At 42.5% G+C, this 17,840-nt stretch overlaps 1 protein-coding gene across 1 annotated transcript; it reads right to left on the bottom strand.

Annotated features, from left to right (window-relative positions):
• Positions 1-7,603: 7,603 nt before the first annotated feature.
• Positions 7,604-17,447, bottom strand: LOC137764658 (cryptic protein-like; the record flags this gene model as incomplete). Its single annotated transcript, XM_068543696.1, has 5 exons — positions 7,604-7,725; positions 15,965-16,074; positions 16,250-16,364; positions 17,115-17,288; positions 17,381-17,447. Coding segments are annotated over 5 exons (588 nt in total), but the record flags the coding sequence as incomplete, so codon positions are not given.
• Positions 17,448-17,840: the final 393 nt, after the last annotated feature.

Below are 17,840 nucleotides of genomic sequence, written 5' to 3' on the forward strand. Positions count from 1 at the left end.
AATACTAGCAAACAGAATCCAATAGCACATTAAAAGGATCATAACCATGATCAAGTGGGGTTTATTCCAGGAATGCAAGGATTCTTCAATATATGCAAATCAATCAATGTGATACACCATATTAACTAATTGAAGGATAAAAACCATATGATCATCTCAATAGATGCAGAAAAAGCTTTTGACAAAATTCAACTACCATTTATGATAAAAACCCTCTAGAGAGTAGGCATAGAGGGAACTTACCTCGACATAATAAAAGCCATATATGACAAACCCACAGCCAACATCGTTCTCAATGGTGAAAAACTGAAACCATTTCCACTAAGATCAGGAACAAGACAAGGTTGCCCACTCTCACCACTATTATTCAACATAGTTTTGGAAGTTTTACCCACAGCAATCAGAGAAGGAAAAGAAATAAAAGGAATCCAAATCGGAAAAGAAGAGGTAAAGCTGTCACTGTTTGCAGATGACATGATATTATACATAGAGAATCCTAAAGACACTAACAGAAAACTACTAGACGTAATCAATGAATTTTGCAAAGGAGCAGGATACAAAATTAATGCACAGAAATCTCTTGCATTCCTATACACTAATGATGAAAAATCTGAAAGAGAAATTAAGAAAACACTCCCATTTACCATTGCAACAAAAAGAATAAAATACCTAGGAATAAACCTACCTAAGGAGACAAAAGACCTGTATGCAGAAAACTATAAGATATTAATGAAAGAAATTAAAGATGATACAAACAGATGGAGAGATATACCATGTTCTTGGATTGGAAGAATCAACATTGTGAAAATGACTATACTACCCAAAGCAATCTACAGATTCAGTGCAATCCCTATCAAACTACCAATGGCATTTTTCACAGAACTAGAATAAAAAATTTCACAATTTGTATGGAAACACAAAAGACCCTGAACAGTCAAAGCAATCTTGGGAAAGAAAATTGGAGCTGAATGAATCAGGCTCCCTGACTTCAGACTATATTACAAAGCTACAGTAATCAAGACAGTATGGTACTGGCACAGAAACAGAAGTATAGATCAATGGAACAGGATAGAAAGCTGAGAGATAAACCCACACACATATGGTCACCTTATTTTTGATAAAGGAGGCAAGAATATACAATGGAGAAAAGACAGCCTCTTCAATAGTGGTGCTGGGAAAACTGGACAGCTACATGTAAAAGAATTAAAATAGAACACTCCCTAACACCATACACAAAAATAAATTCAAAATGGATTAAAGACCTAAATGTAAGGCCAGACACTATCAAACTCTTAGAGGAAAACATAGGCAGAACACTCTATGACATACATCACAGCAAGATCCTTTTTGACCCACTTCCTAGTGAAATGGAAATAAAAACAAAAATAAACAAATGGGACCTAATGAAACTTAAAAGCTTTTGCACAGCAAAGGAAACCATAAACAAGACCAAAAGACAACCCTCAGAATGGGAGAAAATATTTGCACATGAAATGACTGACAAAGGATTAATCTCCAAAATTTACAAGCAGCTCATTCAGCTCAATATCAAAAAAATAAACAACCCAATCCAAAAATGGGCAGAAGACCTAAATAGACATTTCTCCGAAGAAGATATACAGATTGGCAACAAACACATGAAAGAATGCTCAACATCACTAATCGTTAGAGAAATGCAAATCAAAACTACAATGAGGTATCACTTCACACCAGTCAGAATGGCCATCATCAAAATATCTACAAAGAATAAATGCTGGAGAGGGTGTGGAGAAAAGGGAACCCTCTTGCACTGTTGCTGGGAATGTAAACTGGTATAGCCACTATGGAGAACAGTATGGAGGTTCCTTAAAAAACTAAAAATAGAACTACCATATGACCCAGCAATCCCACTACTGGGCATATACTCTGAGAAAACCATAATTCAAAAAGAGTCATGTACCACAATGTTCATTACAGCTCTATTTACAATAGCCAGGACATGGAAGCAACCTAAATGCCCATTGACAGATGAATGGATAAAGATGTGGCACATATATACAATGGACTATTACTCAGCCATAAAAAGAAACGAAATTGAGTTATTTGTAGTGAGGTAGATGGACCTAGAGTCTGTCATGCAGAGTGAAGTAAGCCAGAAAGAGAAAACCAAATACTGTATGCTAACACCTATAATGGAATCTAAAAAAAAAAAAAAAAAAAGTGGTTATGAAGAACCTAGGAGCAAGACAGGAATAAAGATGCAGACGTAGAGAATGGACCTGAGGACACAGGGAGGGGGAAGTGTAAGCTGGGATGAGAGTGGCATGGACTTATATATACTACCAGACGTAAAATAGACAGCTAGTGGGAAGCAGCTGCATAGCACAGGGAGATCAGCTCGGTGCTTTGTGACCACCTAGAGGGGTGGGATAGGGAGGGTGGGAGGGAGACACAAGAGGGAGGAGATATGGGGATATATGTATATGTATAGCTGATTCACTTTGTTATACAGCAGAAACTAACACACCATTATAAAGCAATTATACTCCAATAAAAATGTAAAAAAAAAAAAAAAGAAAAGACCTAACACAGCCTAAAATAAAAATAAATAAATAAATTTATTAAAAAAAAAAAAAAAGAAGTACAAACTTCCAGTTGCAAAGTAAATGTCATGTGTATGAAATGTACATTGTGGGGAATACAATCAATAACTATGTAATACCTTTGTATGGTGACATATTGTAACCAAACTTACCTTGGTGATCAATTTGGAATGCTACAAATATCAGATCACTATGTTGTGTAGCAGGAACTAACATAATGTTGTAGATCAATTATACTTGAAAAACAAACGGAGACTTCCCTGGTGCTCAGTGGTTAAGAATCCGCCTGCCAATGCAGGGCACCCGGGTTCAGTTTCTGGTCGGGGATAATCCCACATGCCGTGGAGCAACTAAGCCCGTGTGCCACAACTGCTGAGCCTGCGCTCTAGAGCCCGCAAGCCACAACTACTGAAGCCCACGCGTCTAGAGCCCATGCTCCGCAACGAGAAGCCACCGCAATGAGAAGCGCATGCACCGCAATGAAGCATAGCCCCTGCTTGCCGCAACTAGAGAAAGTCTGTGCACAGCAACAAAGACCCAACGCAGCCAAAAAGAAAATAAATTTAAAAAAAGAAAAAAGAAAAACAAACAAACAAACTCGCTCATATAAAAAGAGATCAGATTTGTGGCTCCCAGAGGCAGAGGTTGGAGGAAGGGGCAATTGGATGAAGGCAGTCAAAAGGCACAAACTTCCAGGTATAAGATAAATAAGTACTAGGGATGTAATGTACAACATGATAAATATAATTCATGCTGCTGTATGTTATATATGAAAGTTGTTAAGAGAGTAAATCCTAAGAGTTCTCCACAAGAAAAAGAATTATTTCATTTTGCATCTATATGAAATGATGCTCATTAAACTTATTGTGATAATCACTTCGTGATGTATATAAATCAGATCATTTTGCTCTACTCCTTAAACTTATACAGTGCTGTATGTCAATTATATCTCAATAAAAGTGGAAGAAAAAATAAAGTATAAAAAAATAAATAAAACAAAGATTAAATGCTTCTCTTGATGCCAATGCTGGTACTCCTTTGATGATAAGGCTCCCTTCCCAGGGGCCAAGGCCATGCTGACTTGCTGTGTACATGCTGATCTGTTGTTTCTCTTTTTTTTTTTTTTTTTTTGAAACCTTGAAGGAATCTATCACTGACTTGTTTGATGTTCTTTGTTCTGAAAAGATATAAAACTGTGCTGAAAACCATGTTTCTCTGGAGCAGTTCCTCAGAGTTATCTGAGAGGCTGTCTCCTGGGCTATAGTCTTCAGTTTGGCTCAAATAAAACTCTCTTCTATTCCTATTATAGATTGTTTATTGATTACTTCTGTTGGCAGGATGCAGCACCGTTTGTCAAATCATGGTTGAATCACAACCAAAAGTTGGGTACAGATGTAGATTTTGGTAAAAGTCAACAAAAGCTTATTGCTACATGGAATTTACAACATAGAGCATTATACATATTATTATTTGCACATTCTGTGCTGTATATGCTTATGCATAGTAAACCACATTACTTATAGTAAACTAATGTATATATAATTTTTTTCTGGAGAGCTAGGTATTAAACGTTTACTTGCACGTCATTGTATCAACCCCACTGGAGGCGCTGCAGACATTTGAAGCACAGCGTCCTCTCTCAGCTTGGTAGTGTCCAACTGCTGGAGACTCAGCCATCTCTGTGGCTACAGACTTTCATTGTGTCTAGTTGGGGTCCCACAGGGGTCCATTTGCTGGTCAGGAAATCAGCAGAGTGCCCAACAGTTCTAACTGGAAGAAACACAGCCCCTCATTTTCCTCTCCCAGTAGCAGACAGTCCAGGTGAAATGAGAAAAGGCTGTGCCTATAACACTTACAGAGCTCAATTTTAGCTATTTAAAGCTGAATTTAATCGAAAGGTCTGTCACAGGACCTACTGCCTGTGTGACATAAAGCTACATGTGCCAGAGTGGCTTTTGCAGACAGCAGAAATTGGAAATGCATTCAGAGGTTGCTTTTCAGTGCTCCCAGCCAAGAAAAGTCAGTCGCTTCCAGGCTAGATGGGGGGCAATTGTGCTGTGGCCGACAGGTGCATGAGGGCTCCTCCCCAGCAAAAGGCATTTGCTTCGGCTCTGAAGTAAACCCTAACACAGAGATGGGTTGGAAGGTCTGAACAGTCAGGGAATTGAAATCATGTGACTAGTATAAATCCTTGTGGCCTTCCCTGTTCCTTCTCTCAGTGTCCCTGTGTGGGTCCCTTAGCGAGAACACACATGGCCACGTGGGGGCAGATCCTAGTTTTCTAGGATATGCGAGGGTAGACCCAGTGAGAACAAAAGCTGGAAAAGAAAGAGTGGCTTCTATAAACAGTCCAGAATTGGAGAGAGCTTGTTATTGCTTTCTCCAAAGGAGGGTCCCCTCGCTCTCTGTCAGAGTGAGCCAAACCAGGGTGTGAAAAAGCTCTTCTCTGGTGGGTGGGGGGACAGCTCTGAGATAATGGCCCAGGAAGGCTGTCTCTATCTACTCTCCTCAACAGCAGGAGACAGATAAGATACATGACACATTTATGTGAAGTTTCCAACCAGGAGCCCAGGATCGTCTTTTGTCTCCAGGGAAGTTTCTACTTTTTAATGATCTCTCTGAACAACTGGGGTGCCATTTACAGGGAAAATACCTTTTGCCTTCAAATTCTCCATGCCCTACAGAAAAAGTTGGCAGCTCACTTTTCACAATTTCTGATCTTTTCAGAGCTAGGTAGGTCATGGTTTCTCAACTGGTTAGTTAGTTAGGTGGATGGATAAAGGGATAGATAGAGAAAATGGTTAATCTGGTTTTTTTGCTTAAAATCAGGAATTATTAGGAGAATCCATAATCCTTGTTCCTAATTTTCTATTTAAAATGTAAATGAGTGTTTATATCCTGGATATTCATACTAAAAATGAACATGTCTTGGTTTTCCTTTTTACCACAATTGTAGACTCTCAGGTGTGGAACAGCCTTCTTAGTTCAATTTCCTTAAGTGGAGCTATTGAAAATGAGACAATGTATCCTTTTGTCTGCCTGTGTTTTTTTTAGCACACTTCATATTGGTATAAAAGTGTAGAAGATGCGCATTTTGTAAACATTGTACACATAATATAAACATATTCATCAGGTTCTTAGGATAAATTTGCAAAGTTCATCACTTGTTTCCATAAAATTAAGCTGCAACAGATGGTACTGCTCAGAATGTACTTGAAACCATGTAAAGACAACTTTGCTATCAGAAGTCATTATTACCTAGAAATATTTAAGTTTCAAAACTTTAATAATTATTTTCTCCTAAACCAGAGTCCCAGTCAACCCTTTACTGAATTCTACCTTCTTTTTCTTTAACTCTTATTTGAATATTACATCAAATTCATATTTTCATAGCCAATGGTGGAAAAGTTTGAAAATGCCAATAAACTAATTTACAATATAGATTAAAAAAATAACTATTACATAGGCTTATGAACTAAAGTGGGTTTAAAAAGCTGACAAACTCAATGGAAATATCACCTATTTGAGTGCATTCAAAGTGAACATTCTAAAGTGCGCAGCTTTATGTGCAGGGGGCCTTTCTCAGCCTGCCTGGCTCCCGTGCCCCCCACGTCCTGGGCGACTTCTGTAGTCACTGACCTTTGCACTTTTTCACTTCTCTCTCCCACTCAAACTTGAAGGGCAGAGCCACCAACCCCAGCTTATGGTGGGCTTCAGAAGACATTTGCAGCATTGGTGTGTGTGTGTGTGTGTGTGTGCGTGTGTGTGTGCGTTCACGCTCACTCTGTAGAGCTGTAAAGTAGCACCCCATTTAGTTCAGCAGACTTCCCATTTCAGTGCTTACACTGAGAACTCTCTATTCACCTGTATGTGTACTGCACTGGGACCACCCTATCCCGGCAGAGCGGTTTCAATGTTGATTGAAAGACACTTTTCTGCCCACAACAGCACTCCAGTATATGTAGCTTTATATCACATGCACAATAAATCCCATGATGGCCTTCCCATTGAATTCAGCTTTGAATATTTTAAAGGAAATTCTATAAGGTTTATAAAATATCAATATTTTGACCAATTAATTTAATTCAGGCTGTGTTGTCTATCCCAGAGTCCTTGTCTCTCTCATATTTTATTCTTATTGATTAGTTTGCCTGAATAATTTACAATATTCTTCTTGTTTCCACTCCTCTGATTTCGAGTTATGGTATCTGTCCAAACAGGGCTGTGTTTAATCAATAGAGAGCTAATATATTTGACAGATCCAGCTGAGAAACGCCAGACTCCCAAGTACTGTGTGATTGGCGGGAAGACAGCCTCCTTGGTCCACTTTATTTTAAGGGCTCCTTTTTACAGAGATGTTAGTGATAATCCCAAGAAGTGCTAATTGTCCCGAAAAGGATGTCACAACTGAGCCATTAGTAGAGGAAGCTGGAGAAAAGGAGATGGGGTGCCCCGCCGCTTGCCTCCAGCCCTGGCTCCCTCCCCCTTCTTGCCTTCCTTTCTCTGTCTATGGAGCATTTTTAGGCATCTTCTTCTTGGCAGACTCACAGCATAGCAGTGCTGGGGACACACAGGTGGCACCGTCCCTGCCCCCCAGGACTTAGAAACTAGTGGGGAGACTGAATGAGCAAATAACTGATGTGAAGTGTTGCCGCAGCTTTGTGTGGGGCTCAAGGAGTGCTCAAAGGAGAGCTGCTATCTGGGAGGGGCCACATGTTTGGTCTACTCCGAAATCATCAGAGATTCGGGCTGAATGGGCCCCAACCTCCAGCGTCTACTCCTGCGCTTCTAAATCGTGTACCCAGGAAAGCAAGAAAGGCTCTTTCATGCAAATGTTTATTAAACAACACAAATATGCATCTAATGCTCCACTTTATAAGAAATGAAACCAATCTATGGCCTACAACATAGACAATACAAGAGGACAAGCAAGCCCGGCTTCCCCATGCAGCGCCACCTCGCTCGGCCACGCTGGGAGGCCAGGCGCGGTTCTGGTTCCGCCGGGGGGAACTGCGGTCCCGTCAGCGGCCTCCCCCTTCGCTGAGGACGGATTTCAGGAGGAAGCAGGGCAGGAGGAGGAGAACATTCCCCGTGAGCCGCGTTCTTGGTCCATTAGAGTGTGAGGCGAGAACGTCTTTCAGGTCTGGAAAAAAATCCCGAGGGTGTATGAGACATGCTGTGGCAGGCTTGCTTTAAGAGAGTGAAGCAGAGATGTCTGCACCTGATCCGGTAAAGCCCTTTTCTCGCTGGGCCTCCTCTCTAGGCCTTGCCCGGCGGGCTCTGCATCAGCCGCGGAGCCTGAGCCGCGGCTTCCCGGCCACGAGGAGGGCAGCGCGGAGCGCGGAAGGAAGCCCAGTGTGGGGAGCGCAGCGCAGCTCCAGGAAGACGTGCTTCCCTTTAGCTTGTACCTTCCTCGCGCTGCGGCTGGAAACAGGGATTTTTGTGTAACGTGGAGAGCTGAAGGAGAATCAGTTTGCTGTTTTTAAGGCTCACAGAGAAACAGCCCTTGAGCCCTTCTCATCTGGCACGTGAGCTGGCCAAGGTGATCGTTCAGAGTTCCACACCCGTCATTTAGCAATCCAGGTAAGTGGATCTGATTTAAAATAAAATAACATAAAATAGCTTGCACCCATCTGTTGCAAAGAGGGTCCAACTTTTCCCCAATTAGTCCTGACCCTATTTCTCTGACTAGCGACCACTTACTGAAGAAGAGGAAAACACCCATCCCTACAGCAACGGCGGATATCCCCACAGAGGAAGTTACAACAAGGCGCAGCTGCAGAGCACTGGGGACGATGTCCCACCCGGAGTGCTCACCACCCTGCTAAGGCAATGTGGCTCCTCCACTGCAGGTCTCACTCTGAGCCCCAAGGCTCCGTGCGTCTGGCTTTCTATATAGCTAGGACCCCAGCCCAAAGGTGCTGAGTGGGAATCTCTGGGGTAGTGAGACCGGGCAAGGGTCTCGGCCAAAGTCGCCGGTGCTGAGTGGCTACCCTGTGAAGCTGACAATCCCCACAGGCATGGCCGCAGGCAGGGGCACCAACTCCACTAAGCATTCTCACAAGCAAGTCTGGGCTGGATGTGGGGTCAGCTGGGCAGGGAAGCATGCAAATGAGGAAAGGGCCAACTTAAAGGGACCTTTTCCCCAGGGCTGATTGGCAGAGGCCAGCCTTCTCTTCCCCCGACAAACCCACCAAGCGCTGTCCTCTAGGATTCCTCCAGAAAGTGCCTTCTGAACGTGAAAACCTGTGGTGAGCATGAACCGTCAGAAACTAATGAGTAACGATGAAGACGAGCCACCGCAGCAGGGACCTGCCCTGCATCTGTCCGTAGGTGACTACGGTGGGCATGTCCAGGAGGCCACGCTCAGCACAAGACCGAGGTCAGGCCCACTCCAGACCTGGGCACCATTCCCCACACCACCCCGCATGGGAGAGGGTTGTTCCTGGGTACTAGAACCCCACAAAACAGGAACCTTAGCATGTGGGCTCAGAGGAGGTTCCAGAAAGGCTGATGATACAACAGGTGGTCCCAGCGTGAGAAGCAGCTACAGGTAAAGAAGGGGTCAGCCTATACTGAGCTTCACTGATTTTCCCCTGGTGGAAGGGAACAGGCTGCCCACAGAGAGAAGGATTCAGGCCCTGTTGGCAGTCTTTTCTTGTATATGAACTCAAAGGCCATTGTTATAGTCAGCTTTGTGAATTTGGTTAGACGGAGTCCGTCCCTCAAGCAGGGGTCCCCAAACTGGGGCTGTGAGCACCATGCAGAGTCCCTCCCAGGGGCCCCAAGGTCACCCACTGAGCTTAGCGAGAAAATATTAGAACTTCCACTATATACTGATAGGAAAAAATTTAAATAAGTTTTATTAATATTTACTGTTTATTAGAATCTATGAAATCAGTGCTTCTATGGCCTGTCATTATTTTATGTCACACCAAAAAGGAAACTCTGCTACCGATGGATGATTTACTATAACCTGGGATTTTAATTATACACTTACCAAAAGATCTCTTTTTAGACTTACACAGACATAGCAGAGATTTTTATCATTATGTTAGTCTTAGGCATGTATGTCAAGGAAGATATAAGTGAAATCAAATCTGTGAATGCTCAGCATGTGTCACTGTGTCACCACCACTGAGTGGGGATTTAAATGGAGACCACCTGGATGACGATAATATCTTGTTTCAATATGAGGTCCAGAGCCAGCATTCCCCAAACTTTCCAATTTGAAGATACCCCTGAATGCCCCTGGAAAGCCAGATGGTTTCCTCTCTGTGATGACACCCAGAGAAGCTCCCCCACTGAAACGGCATCTGTCATGGGAGAATGTCCCAGAGGGATCTGACAAAGGGCCTGCTCTCTCCTGGGCAGCACACCCACTGCTGAGAGCCAGCTGGGGCCAGGACCTAGGAGGGCCATCCTTCCAACAGGCCCACAGGCTGGCTCTGTTCGTTTGCTTGTTGGTTGGTTGGCTGACTGCTTTGTGCCAGAACTGTATTTTTTTTAAATTGGGTTTGAAGGTGAGGCTTGACCTGACCCCAATCTGACATTTACATGACCTGTTTATCTCTGAAGACATTCGAATTTGCTACTTCACTGTGTCATTATTTAGACTCTAAATTTTAGAACATAATGGTTCTTGATACTAAAGAAATACTTAATTCTTTGGGCTATGTGTAGGAAGAATCACCCTCTTGGTAAAATGAGATCTTGGGCTGATTCAAGGACTGCTAGCTCCAAGGTTGTCATTCTTCTTGATTTTTTTTTTTTAACTCTAATTAACAGTGCTCATCAATTAATGGTATAGTGGGTATTGTTCACAACCTAAAAACCACATTTCAGTAAATTTGCATATAAGTGCTAGATTATTAAGTCATTTTTTCTAACCTCATTGTATTGATGTGAATACGGTTGATGGCGATGATAATAAAGTAACAATATTTTACTTTATGTATAATATGAAAGAGGTATAGGGCCTTTTCATCTTAACAAACCAATGGGGTAAATATTGCTGCTGTGGAGACTGAAGCACAGTTATTTAACCTTTCATAAAGATCATGAACATTACAACAAGTGTTTTGGAGGGTTTGAACAAGTATTTGGGGGATTTCCCATGCTTTTTTTATATGTCACATTGCCTCTTTAAATGCAAAATTAACAAATGTAAATGAAGAAAATGGTAGAAGGATAGTTACCTGTCTTAAGCATATTGTATTCAGAGCACTGAAAATTGATTGTTTTAATGTAATATAATAGTAGGTCATAGCTTATATGGTGTTTCTTCTTTGGCACTATATTTGGAACTAAAAGGTCAAAGGTCATCCATTCAATATTTATTTAGAATTATTATGCAGAAAGCATTATTTTAGGTCATGGAACAGAAAAAAATTACAAAATAGCTCACACCAACAAACAAGAATATGTTGCATAAATTTTATCCTGCCCTGCACCCTCACAGGGCAGGTTATCCTGCCCTTGAAAAGATATTATAATGGGACTAAGAAAGCCCGTCAAACTTGGACCCATAGAGTATCAGAGCAGGGAGAGCCCTTGGAAATCCTTTGGCCTTTGGGTCCCTGGAGGAGCCAGAGGACCACAATTTTGTAGCATGTTGTTATCTATGTGTGATCCCCCATCCATATGTATCCTTTCACATTAGAAATATATTGTAAATACAGTTTTCCATTCTATCTTCCATATACTCTTCAAAGTCATCATAATCTTCCATTAAAGGAGTTAAAACATTTACTTACCTATTATTCTGCTGTTGGATTTACAACATGGTCAAATTTTCAATATTCTAAATAACACTATCAAAAATATTCTTAAAAAGCCCAGAAATAAACCAACACATTTATGGTCAATTAATCTATGACAAAGGAGACAAGATTATACATTGGAGAAAAGACAGTCTCTTCCATAAGTGGTGCTAGGAAAAGTGGACAGCTACATGTAAAAGAATGAAATTAGAACACTCCCTAACACCAAACACAAAAATAAACTCAAAATGGATTAAAGACCTACATTGTAAGCATGGATACAATTAAACTCCTAGAGGAAAACACAGGCAGAACACTCTTTGACATAAATCACAGCAGTATTCTTTTGGATTTGTCTCCTAAAGCAAAGGAAGTAAAAGCAAAAATAAACAAATGGGACCTAATTAAACTTAAAAGCTTTTGCACAGGAAAGAAAACCACTGACAAAAAAGCAACTACTGAATGGGAGAAAATATTTGCAAATGATATGAGCTATAAGGGGTTAATATCCAACATATATAAACAGCTCATACAACTCAACATAAAAAACAAAACAAAACAAAAAAACAGCTTTAAAAAAATGGGCAGAAGAACTGAGTAGACATTTTTCCAAAGAGGAAATGCAGATGGCCAACAGGCACAAGAAAAATTGGTCAACATCGCTAATCATCAGGGAAACGCAAATCCAAACCACAATGATATATCATCTCACAACTATCAGAATGGGTATCATCAAAAAGAACACAAAGAACAAATGTTGAGAATGTGGAGGAAAGGGAACCTTCGTACACTGTTGGTGGGAATATAAATTGGTGTAGCCAATGTTGAAAACAGTATGGAGATTTTTCAAAAAACTAAAACTAGAATTACCATATGACCCAGCAATTCCACTCCTGGGTGTACATCCGAAAAAAAACAAAAACACTAACTCAAAAAACGATACATGCACTCCAATGTTCATAGCAGCATTATTTACAATTGCCAAAGCATGGAAGCAACCTAAGTGTCCACCAACAGATGAATGGATAAAGAAGATGTGATACACACACACACACACACACACACACACACAGGAATACTACTCAGCCATAAAAAGAATGAAATTTGGCCATTTCAGCAACATGAATGGACTTGGAGGGTATTATGCCTAGTGAAATGTCAGATAGAGAAAGACAAATACTGTATGGTATCATTTATATGCAGAATCTAAAAAACACAACAAACTATTGAATAAAACAAAAAAGAAGCAGACTCACAGATATAGAGAACAAACTAGTGATTACCAGAGAGGAGAAGAAAGGGGGGAGGGGCAATATAGGCGTAGGGAAAATAAAAGGGTTATTATGGGATTATATGAAATCATGTGTGTGAAACTTCTGAAAATTGTAAAGCACTACAGAATTTAAAGAATCTTTCATTCAATTAAAAAAAAAGATATATTTAGGGCAAATCTACTCAGTGGCTCAGAGAAAAATTCAATAAAAAATGTGATTTTGCCAATAAAAGTTCTGGTTATATCCATAATAAAATTTTAGTGTAAAAAAAAAAAAAACACTCCAAAACAATATCGTCCTTAATTTATACTGATAATTATAGGAAGAGTCTGGAATGGTAAAGTCATTAAGAATCAGACCCCGAACTCTTGTGCACTTTTGGTGGGAATGTAAATTTGTGCAGCCACTATGGAAAACAGTACGGAAGTTCCTCAAAAAATTAAAAATAGAACTACCATATGATCCAGCAATTCCATTTCTGGGTATCTGTGAAAAGGAAATGAAAACACTAACTTTAGAAGATATCTGCATCTCTGTGTTCATTGCACATTATTTACAATAGCTATGGAACAAAAGACATGGAAGCACCGTAGTGTCCATTGATGAATGAATAGATAAAGAAAATGTGAGCTCTTTACATACATGTATATAAAGCAGAATATTATTCAGCCATTAAAAAAAGGAAATCTTACCATTTGCAACAACATAGATGGACCTTGAAGGCATTATGCTAAGCAAAATAAGTCAGACAAAAAAGACAAATACCTCTGATTTCACTTTTTTGTAGAATATAAAAAAAAAAAAAGAAAGAAAGAAAGAAAAGAAAACAAAGAAACCAAACTCAGATTAGTGATTGCCAAAGGTGTGGGGGGGAGCAAATGGGTGAAGGGGGTCAAAAGGTACAAACCTTCAGTTATAAAATAAATAAGTCATGGGGATGTAATGTACGACATGGTGACTATAGTTAATAACACTGTATTGCATATTTGAAAGTTACTAAGAGAGTAGACCTTAAAAGTTCTCATCACAAGAAAAAAAATTATTACTATGTGTGGTGATGGAGGTTAACTAGATTTGCTGTGATTATCAGTTCTCAATGTATACAAATATCAAATCACTGTGTTGTATACCTGAAACTAATATAACGTTATATGGCAATTATATCTCAATTTTTTTAAACAGTGTTTGATGTAGTTTAGGGATGTGCTTATGTACTCTGTGAACGGTAGCAATTTTATTCACAGAGTAATATTAATCACATATTAATTATCATTATGTCAATGTTTATATCAATATGCCATGGTATGTTAATTTATATTTTAAAATAATTTAAATGTTATTATAAAATACCATATATTGTTTCTAAATTAACAACTAACCTCTGTGACTATCTCTTAAGGAAAAAAAAAAAACAAGACTAACTATAGGAGTTAACCACTCTAAGCTTCAGTTTCCTCAAATATAAAAGGGATAATACCTATTTCATAGGCTTGTTATGAGACTTGAATGGGATTAAGTGTATAAAGTCCCTGAAATATACTGAGAGCTAATAAAGACAGTTACCATCATGATGACTGCCATTCTCACGTCATCATAACATCTATCAGCGCAGCTGCTCTCATTATCATCGTCATCCTCATGTCATCATAACCGCTGTCAGCACAGCCACCACCACCGTCACCTGCCCTGAAGCAGAATCAATGGGTCAAAGAGTACAAAAGGTAACTGCCCTTTCTGCGCCTGACAAGTTACCCTGAAAGATGACTGCACTATTTTGTTCAACTTTGATGAGCAGAAGCCACATTTTCAGAGTCGCTGTCACTGTCCTTGGCAGACAGCGGTCCCAGCCTTGGGTGTTTCCCAGGATGTGAGCAGACATCCTAGAACCCAGCTCCTGCTCTGTTGCTTCTGAACCCAAGCTGGCCTTGCTTAGAAGACTGGAAATGATCACAGCTAGCCCTTTCCCCACATCACTGCTGGGAGCACCAATGACAAGTGGGAAATGATTTCACCTGTAGGACTACACAGGCACCATCTGCAATTCTGACGCTTATTCCATAATTTTGTCCTCTGTTCTCTGGGGCGCTGAAAGAGCAGCTAGTGAATCAGGGGCACAGGCCCAGCAAACAGAGAGCCCAGTAGGAGAGGGAGGGAGGGAGGGAACGGATATTGTACTATAATCACACTCCCCCCAACAGACACTGTGTGCACCGTGCACCGTGCAGAGCTGGCTGAGAAGGGGGAGCAGACGTGGGCTTGAAGGGCTGCACCTTCACTAACAGTGTCACTAGACTGCTAATCCAGGTTGCAGAGGAGGGAGGCTGAGCGTTCATTAACCGTGTTCCTCCACTAGGGGCCCCACCCAGGGAACCCCACCGCCAAGAGTGCTGCCCCTCTACTGCAGTCCTGACAGTGGACAAGGGGGTGTGAAGCGGGGATGAAGGTTTGCGCTACCACTACGCGTGCCCTTAGATAGTGGGATCTGCCCAGGGTTGACTGCAGTGCAGGGAGGGACAGGGGAGTGGGCCTAAGGGCTTCACATGGAGCACACCCAGGGCTACACAGAGGGCTGAAGGGTTGTGCCTGCATTAACTGAGCCCCTCACTGCTGTCCCAGCCAGAGCTTACTGAAAAGGGGAGAGGGCGATGGAAATGCTGTGCCTTCTTTACTTGTGTCCCTGGTCCCTGCCCAAGACGATGGCTTAGCAGCAGAGCATTTTGTTTGTTTTCTGACCTAGGAAGTTCACGTTCCTTACTTAGTTTTACAAGCAAAACATTTGCATTGAGTTGGGAACTGCTCAGAATCTTCATAAATGCGTGTTCACCCTGCGTGTTCTCCACACCCCACTGGCTTTTATTTATGTGGCGGGTCTGAGCTGTGGTTACCAGGCGCCTTGCTTCCCTGGGAGCACTGACGGGTTGGCCTTGAAGGGCAGCACCTGGCCATGCAGGCCTGCTCCCGTCCTGCTCCAGCGTGCCCTCTGCATTTCACAGGTGAGAAGGTGGTGTTGGCTTAGTGTAGAGAAATACCTGTCTGCCAGGCGCGGCTCTGCTTACCAGCTTGCGCGCTCCCCGAATTCTGCTCTCTGTAAAGGACACTTAAGGACACTGTTTGGGCATCACGTATACACTCGGCAATCGGGATATGGGACACTTAGGAATAAATTTTTAAATGACAGTAATGATAATACACTGCGTGATTCACGACGACTTTCCCGAGTCATGAATCGACCCAGGCTGCCCATGCCTGGATCGTCTGGCACAGGGAGCTCGCTATGGATCGCTGGGTAGGAAGGAGCAGCTGCACGCGTGTGTGGGTTGTACGCACAGTACGCGGGTCTTCTTACCACAGCGGCCGGGCGTCTGGAGCGGGAGGCAGTGCAGGGCCGCAAAGACACACCTGCAGAGGCGGCAGCCGCGGAAGGTCCAGGCTCCGTGCCCCAGCGCGCCGCATTCACTGCGGAGGCGCAGGCCCGGCGTCAGGGCGGCCGGCGCGCGCGCCCCCGGCCCCGCCCCGCGCGGCCCCGCCGTCCGCTGCGGCCCCTCCGCCCCGCGCCGCCCCGCGCGGCCCCGCCGCACGCTGCGCCCCCTCCGCCCCGCGCCGCCCGCAGCCTGCTCAACCCTCCGCCTACCTGTGCCTCTGGTCGTGCTCGCAGTAGCGGCCGGTGAAGTGAGCGGGGCACACGCAGAAGCTGCCCAGCACGCAGGTGCCGCCGTTCCGGCAGCAGCGCGGCCGCGGGGGCGCACCTGTGGGGGAGGCCTGGGCGTCAGCGCCGCGCGCGGCCCTCTGCATCTGAGAAGCCCGAGGAGGGCCGAGCAAGATCGCCGCCGGGAGGCAATAAAATTGGCTCCCTGCTAAGAGTGTTTGCTCAGGTAAACCCTGCTTGTTAACTTAAGGATTAAAACACGAACTACCTGGGGTGCCGGCGGGTCAGGAAGGAGCCGGAGCCCTAAGACAGACGAGAAACCCTGCCCCCTACAAGTAGGGTGTTCTTTCTTTCTTCCTTTCACATGTTAAAGTTAGGCTGTGACTTCCCAAGATGGTGATTAAAGACAGGCCTCTCGGGCGGGCGGGGACCACCCACCGGTGTGAAGACGCCAAAAAAAAATTTTTTTTTAATTCCACCACTGTCCATCCACCCCCCACCTCCACTGCGGACCCCCTGGAGACCAGGGGTCTGGAGCCTGAGAGTCTGCAATAAGACTAGCAAAGGTCCGCTATTACCCTGGGTTGGGATAGTTGCTTTAAATACATTTAAATCACAGTGCTCTGGACCTGCAGAAAAATACCCGTTTAAAAGCGAACGCAACGTTTTACCAATAAAATAGTAAAACATTTTTCAGAGTAACAGAGCACCTCACTAGGAAATATTTTTTACTTTATAAGGTATCATTATTTGAAGATGGTAAAATGTTTTATCCTAGGTTTTTTTTTTTTAATCCTAAACTCAGAGTTCACTGACCGAGATGACCTTTGTGAGCAGCATCGCGACTTACGCTCTCGGAAAGTCCGCGAGTAGGGCAATGAACCCTGCGGCCTCCAGCCCTCCGCGCTGTCGTTCTCCTCCCTAAAATTATTCAAGGTCCAGTCGAGTGTCTTCTGCTGGAGCTTCTGAGCTGTAGCACTGTTGATTCCTTCTCTACTACCTTTATATTTCTCTCTTTGATAGCCTTAAAAAGTTAATTGAAAATATGAGACTGATAATGATTGAGAAACAAATATGCAACAAAAACTAAGAGACTATAAACAAAATGGTTCTTACTGTTTCCCACGTGGATGATCTGTGACGCCAAGCTGATCATAAACAGAAGCCTAGAATATTTAAAGAAAGTTATCGAAGTTTAAAATATAAAAAAGTATGAGCAGAAATTTACATATGTATAAGATGTAATGCATTCCTATACAAATATATAAGTATATAATGTGTAAGTATATTTTTAATGTACAATAAATATTATGCAGTCATTTTGTAACTTGTAGATTTTGATTAATATTGTCATCCCTTAGAAGATGTTGGGACCAAGAGTGTATGTGTCCCTTTAAGAGAGGCAACATCGTGCATGCATTGCAATTTATTCAGGCTCTTCAACACCCCTCTTGGCTCTAAGATCTACATGATCTCCGTTCTTACCTAACAGAGTGGCTCCGGGTCATTTTCCTACTGACACGTCTGGTATAAAAGTCTCCTTCTCTCATGGACACATTGAGGATCTCCAAGGAAG

Source organism: Eschrichtius robustus, chromosome 5 (genome assembly GCF_028021215.1).
Source record: "Eschrichtius robustus isolate mEscRob2 chromosome 5, mEscRob2.pri, whole genome shotgun sequence".
Taxonomy (NCBI): domain Eukaryota; kingdom Metazoa; phylum Chordata; class Mammalia; order Artiodactyla; family Eschrichtiidae; genus Eschrichtius; species Eschrichtius robustus.